This window comes from Ipomoea nil, unplaced genomic scaffold (genome assembly GCF_001879475.1).
Source record: "Ipomoea nil cultivar Tokyo-kokei standard unplaced genomic scaffold, Asagao_1.1 scaffold1421, whole genome shotgun sequence".
Taxonomy (NCBI): domain Eukaryota; kingdom Viridiplantae; phylum Streptophyta; class Magnoliopsida; order Solanales; family Convolvulaceae; genus Ipomoea; species Ipomoea nil.
In genome coordinates, this window is record NW_017617849.1 from 5,973,236 (window position 1) to 5,980,384 (window position 7,149).

At 35.8% G+C, this 7,149-nt stretch overlaps 1 protein-coding gene across 1 annotated transcript; it reads right to left on the minus strand.

The window, feature by feature from the left end:
• Positions 1–217: 217 nt before the first annotated feature.
• LOC109187541 (probable polyamine oxidase 2) lies at positions 218–4,574 on the minus strand. The gene is made up of 10 exons (XM_019337761.1): positions 3,927–4,574; positions 3,036–3,151; positions 2,856–2,944; positions 2,620–2,733; positions 2,309–2,396; positions 2,049–2,134; positions 1,870–1,972; positions 1,555–1,652; positions 980–1,409; positions 218–793 (listed from the first exon to the last, which is right to left on the minus strand). Exons 1-10 carry the CDS (start codon positions 3,970–3,972, stop codon positions 485–487), a joined length of 1,479 nt encoding a protein of 492 aa, XP_019193306.1. The 5' UTR covers positions 3,973–4,574; the 3' UTR covers positions 218–484.
• Positions 4,575–7,149: the final 2,575 nt, after the last annotated feature.

Below are 7,149 nucleotides of genomic sequence, written 5' to 3' on the forward strand. Positions count from 1 at the left end.
AATACAAATCTAAAATATCCCACCACAGGTCCACAGGTAATCATTGGTAGAAATTAATCTTGAGTTGATTTAGTAGCCCAAGCCTAAAGGAGGAAGAGTGTTGATGGCTGTTTAACAATCATTTTTCTTTTAACCATCAATGTATCAATCAATAATTCATATAAATAAACAGCAAAAGGGAGGGGGGGGGAAACAAATCTCCGACTAAAAAGAAAAGTTGCTGATAAAACCCACACGATTTATATTATTCAGTAATATAATGTTCATAATAGCCATGAGGCAGTCCAGAATATCTCGTCCATACACATGACACGAAACTGTTTACATTTTAAACACACATACTATATGCATCTCGCCATGGACAATGACTACACATGAACAACTGATGCTTTGATCATTTACTGGTTTTCGCAGTTTTTCACAAAGCCCGCAGCAGCAATCTGTGTTTAGCCAAAACCCACGCTACAATCTTCTTCTTCTTCTTCTACATGCGGGAGATTAACAGGGGAACAGAGACGGGAGTGTCCTCGCCCATGACTGGATGGAACAGATCCAGCTCTCCATAACGCTCCAGTACCCGCATCCTGCAATCTTCAGCAGCCATTAATCCAGTAGAATAGGCGCCATGTACAGACCCTGTGTAATTTAAGCTTGTAGCCTCTCCAGCGAAAAACAGGTTATCCACGGGGATCCTAAGCCTCTCAAACAGGTCATGGGATTTTCCTACTAAATCGTAGCTGTAAGAACCCAGTGTGTTTATATCCGTTCCCCAATGAGAAACAAGATACTGAACCTGTGCACAGAAAAGCAAACCTGAATTATAACCTTTAAACAATACGGTAGGCAGTAGCCATAACATATAATACGTCATCTGACATGAGACAAAATGTGTAGATATAAGGGAAGGGGCTGCACCATTAACACATCTAGAGATAATAACAAATGCCAACAATATAATAAGAGCAAATAAACTACTTACTGGCTGAGATGCATTGGGAAGTATTCTTTTGAGTTCTCCGAAAGCTAACATAGCAGCATCCTCATCCGTCATTTTCTCAATATCACGAGCCAGTTGCCCTGCAGGCATATAAACGAGGACAGGATATCCTGTAGCCTTGTGCAGATTGAGAAAGTAGCTACATTTGTAAGTGTTATCAGCAACAATTCCCAAGAACTCAACATTAGGCCAGAAAACATCTCCAAAGTGCAGAACAATCTTGTTCTCAATTCCTATGCCAAGATCCTTAATGGCAGTTTCTTTCCACTCAGGTAATCTGGGCTCAAAACTGATTTGATTTGACTTCAACACACCAAGAGGAACAGTAATAATTGCAGCATCAGCTACAAAGGTTCTCCCATCCTCAACTGTTACTTTTACACCATTATAACGCCTTACAACTTTCTTAACTCTGAAATAAGTTTCAATAAGAGATACAGTAAGCAGAAACTAAACAAAACCAAGGCACACACTGACATGCATATGCACATGTATCCAAACCTAAAAATTGGGATTAGAGAGAGGGACGAGGGGGATTTGAGCAAGGAAATGTTTACCTGTGACCTAAACGGATATCAAGACCTTTGGCAAGTGTATTTATCACTGGACGATAACCTCGCACCATAAGACCATGACCACCTGGAAGCAACACTTCCTGTGTGCATCACACAACAATGGATGTAAGACAAAGGTAAGAATAATTATAAGAAAATGACTACAAATACAGTTCCTGTCTCTCAATTTTCTTCTTGAAACTTAAAATAATTGGATGAGCAACACACAGTTCCTTGTCTTAAGCTTGAATCTCCCATATTTTAATATCCTGAATATTTAATTTAAACCTTAAGCAACTTATAAGTAATGAAGTTAACCTGATCCCAAGATTTCAGTGATATGGTATCAGCATCTGCAGCAAACCAACCTTCCATTCTGCACAGATACCACTGCAACACCTTATGACGAAGTCCATCCATCCTGTAAACACAACTCCACATTTGTAAAGAAGATTTGAGAAAGAAAGGGGATGTAAGCTAATGGGAATAAGTGGGACCTTAAATCTGGCCTTCTCTCAAACACCATAGAAACTGCATGTTGTATAGACATGTCTTCAGTAAATTCCTGTCTTAATTTATCCGCCTGCAGAAACAGAGAAGTAAATCTGTGAGAAATGCCTACAAAGCAATATCCCTCCATTTGGTATTTTGGTGATTTTTGTTTTTTTTTATTTCTTCCCATTCTTTATCTTCTTTTTTTAGGGTGGGTTGCTGCTGCTGTTAGAGAGAGAGAGAGAGAAAGATAAAGAGAGCTTACCTCTTTCAAAATTTCCTCAAAGGTTAACCCAATTTCAGAGACCAATTCCTGGGGAACTTGGTTCCCATCCATGTCAAAGAGTGCATAGCTGTAAAAAGGCAAAAAAGAGCTAGATGAGTAACTTGCATTCTAACTGTTGACAGCACTGTTAACTATAGCATAATAGCAAGAAAAACTATCCCAGAGATTTATTATATATTACAGAGGATCACTATGCAAATGCACAAAGAGAATTTATTTTACTCGTATTAGTGTGCACTCAGCACTAAGCATATGCGTATCAAAGGAGAAAGGATATAAAAAATGCAAACCTTTCCAAGTCATGGTCATATAAAACTGAGTTATCACCACTTGTACGATAAAGGGGTAGCCCTAGTCTTCCAATAACAGATGCCAGAGGATTCTCATCACAGACCCCATGTAACCTTAGGGAGAGAGAGAGAAAGAGAGAAAATTAATACTCTATATTTATGTTGAATCAAAAAGTTTTCTTGTTTTTTGGTGCCAAATGAGCACTAATCAAAAAGTCAATGAAGTGTATAAATACCATGATGCCCCCAAATCAACAGGAAAACCAAATGAGTAATCTGTGTGAACACGGCCACCAATTCTATCCCGTGATTCCAACACAACAACCTGAAAGAAAACAAGATTTCTAGATTGTTATATCCAAACTTTAACTGGAAAACAATGCTATTATAATTAATTAGCTACCTTGAGGGCATACCTGAAATGAAGCATCATAAAGAGCTCGGGCAGCTGCAAGTCCTGCAAAGCCGGCACCGATAACAATGACGGATGGAGAAGACTCATGCCTCCTCTCAGCATCTGAATAGCAAACAGCTAGAGAAGGTAAAAACAATTAATTAGATACAATCAATCACCAAATACTGAACAATAAGAATGTATGGAGTAACTCATAATATTTTTGTCATTTTACTTAAACAAAAAAAGCAATTGCATGCAAGAAGAAGAAAGGACAAAATACCCAAGACTCACCAAGGTATAGACTACCAAGATGTAAGCAAGAAATTGCTTAAAATAATTGCCAGACTAGTCATGCTTGGTAATAGTTTGAAATGAAGACGATTTGTGTCATACTATCATCATTTTAAACCTTTAAAAGGGAATTAAAGATACTAGCTCAAAGCAAGTAAGCTGTCAAAATTTTAGGGCAAATTTCCATAACCATCAGCCATCTGTTTCACCCTTTTACAAATCATAATTAGGGCAAGTTCACCACATAATCAAACACTACCAAGGTTTACAAGTTCAATTATCTTATTATTGTTGTCTTTTCGTATAAATTCATACTCTTGCTGACCCCCTAGAGTAAAATTGTAAAGAGAGGCACAGGCGTCACAGTGCCAGGAGACAGACAAACTTACAGAATGAAGATAAAATAATATTATAGAAGATTAATATTATTATAATCCAGAAATTATTTAGTTCGAACAAGAAGAATAATTATAGTAATTATAACAAGAGAAAACAGCTCAGAAATTTTTGCATCTTTTGATGACGTGAACAATAGAGAACAAACGAGTTGACCCACCGACTAAAAATAATTAAAAAATCAAATTGAGAAAAAAATAAAGTTAAAACATAAAAATCGAACCTCTTTGGATCTGGCGATTGTTATTACTCTTGTCTCGTGATTCCATGGTTAATGAACGACGATGATCGGCAATCGAGACGACACGTATGGTTCGAATTAATTAAATTAAAATTAATGTTGAGAAACGACAGCAATCTTAACAATCTGAGGATTAACGAATTGATGGCGAGGCCTTTTGTCTGGGAATTAAAATTATTGAAGAATTGAGGGCAGAAATGGGGAACGGATCTTTCGTCGGAGTTAGAGAAACCTAACTTCACCAAACAGCTCATGCGTATTCCGAAACTACCGCTGCCCCTGAGGAAGACAATCGGGCGGAGGAGGAGACGGCGCCGTGGCGGAGGATGAGGACAAATCAGAAATCCGGCGACGGGAAGGACGAGACTCAATGGAAAGGGTTTAGACGAGGAAATCGATCGACCGACACGGCGGCGCGTAATCCAAATCACACTTTTACTTCTTGTTGTTTGGTGTGGGTTTGGGTTTTTGGTGCGAAGGGAGCGGTTGGATTTTATAGACTTGGGGGGCCTAGTCATTACCCCTAGGGAGAAGAATTTTCATATTGAATTCTAACTAGGAACAAATCACTAGGGACTAGGGAGAATTAATGAGATTTGAACCCATGAAATAAACATTTTATAACATAAAATTTATAGTTCAATCAACTAAGCTAGTCAAATTATTTATATTTTTAACATAAATATAGATTTTATATAATATTTCATGCTATATATATGTATACATATACATACATATATAACAATTTACTCCATCTACTTACCTAAACAAAAATAATAAGTCACTTTTAAATTTGAGATTCAATGTAATGACATCTCTTTCTATGTCAACAAATCATTTTCATTGAAAGTAACTCTCTTAGGAATATATTGTGTCCTTTTATATAAGAGATATTGTATTTTCATTGCTCTCATATATATATATATATATATATATATATATATATATATATATATATATATATATTATATATATTATATATTTATCTCCATTGTCATTCATCCATACAGAAATGCTATCATCGTCTCACCAGCGGTAGTGCGGGAGCTATCTCTCAAAATAAGGGGGTTCCTTGTGCGCAGTGAGCACCGGTCTAACCTCTGTGGTTCATGTTCAGTTGAGTTACCATGATTTACATTCTCCTAAATACTCTGTCGGGTCGGAGTATGGAGGCCCTTAGGATTGGGATTTAACCTTTTGGAAGAAATGCTATCATCATTATCATTATTCATTATTATAATAGAAAATAAAATTTATTGTTTTTAATTGATTATATTTCTGATATTTTTGGAAATATATATATTTTTTTCTTCTGACCTTCATATTGATGTAGGTATGCAATATGTTGCATGTTAGTTTTAGTCATGTTTAGTAACATAGTTAGTTTATAAGTTAATTTTAATTTATTTGGCCACTATTAACTGTTTGATTTGATTAAACAATCAATATAATTGTTTGATTAATTATTTTTTTTTGTAACAATTTATTGCTTCAAAATATTAAAATTCAAATTAAAGACGGTCAATACCCCACCACCGAGATTCAATTATGTGACATTTCCTCAAGGGAAGTCATAGAGGTGCCATTTGAACACAAAGCCAGGTGATAATTAGACTATTATAATTTCACTGTTATCTTAAATACACCCAAATTAATATAAACCATAAATTAAACCACTAACTAGGCCTTTCTTCAAATTTCTTGTCTTTTAATTACTACTAGTTTTACACGTGCATTACGTGAATGAGATAATGTCTAATGTTTATATTTAAATAAATATTTCAAAGTATATCAATGCAAGATTATATATGAGAAATTCATACATAGGTAATTGAATGTCGAATTTGTTTATATTTAAATAAGTAATTCAAAGTATATGAATGCACGATAATATAGGAAATTCCTTATAATTGTCACTAAAATAAATAGTTACAACTTTGTAAAATCAATGGTCTAAATACTTAGTCTAACAAGTAAAAACGATAGTCTAAATAAATACAATTTTTTGTATGAATTTCTCCAAGTATTTTTAATTCTCTTTTGATAGCATTGTCATTGTCTTCATCCTACTGGTCAACTAACCTAAAATATGTTCATAAACGTGACTTTATCGCAGAGTGCAACATTCGAACCCTATCAAGGACAAAATTTTAGTTGTATAAATTTGACACTACACTAGTATACCATTGCTCTTGCTGGGATGACTCAAACTTGTAACCAGGGTTGTAAAAATCGGTCTAGGCGCCTGCCTAGGCGCTAGGTGCCTCTAGACCATGGCGATTTCCCCCCTAGGCGCCCGCCTAGCGCCTAACTCGGCCGATTTGGCCACTTAGCGTCTAAGTTAGTCGAGTTAACTCGTCCATTTCGGTCGAGTTAACCCGATCGGCTCGGTCTATTTTTTTTTTATTATATATATGTGTGTGTGTGGGCGCGCGCGAGGGCGCATACATATATATAATATGACATATATACACGCGTAAACTAGTTTGATACTTTAAATATTTGGATGATTATATTGAAGTATTTGAGTATTTTTAATTTTTAATATTGTTTTAATGTTTTTTTTTTTTTTTGAAAACCATTGTTTTGATGTTATGACTTATGAATTATCATTAATTCATTTATTTGGATGTGTTATTTGATTAAATGTTGAAAACAACCTCATTAAAATTGTCAAACTGCAAGTCTACCACTGTTTTTTTGCGTCCGCCTAGCGCCTCCTAGATTCCGCCTAGGCACCGCCTAGGCGCTAGGCGCTGTCCGGGCACCCGACTAACGCCTAGCGCCTACTGCAACCATGCTTGTAACCCGGCTATAATACCACATGTTAAAATCAAACATAATAGCAAACATGTAACTTTATTTGTTTATATACCGTCACATTTTATAGAGACATAATATTGGACTTGACCCTCCAAGTCTTTAACTAATCATAAATGTTACTCCGTAGTATATAAGTGTTTAAAAATTTATAAGTAAATTAAGACAAATCTCACAATCTACTTCTTCCATTGATATTTATGGCGGGAGCCTTGATACTGTCACGTAGGACCTTGAAATCGGCGGATCATCTGCTCTCATGTTTCACGTGGGTAACAGAAAACCAAACACAAACAAAAATTGTAGGGCAGAAAGCCAGAAACGATCACAAATCGAGAAATGGCCACATGTCTGCTGATGGGTTTTAGGTATTTGATTCCCTTTC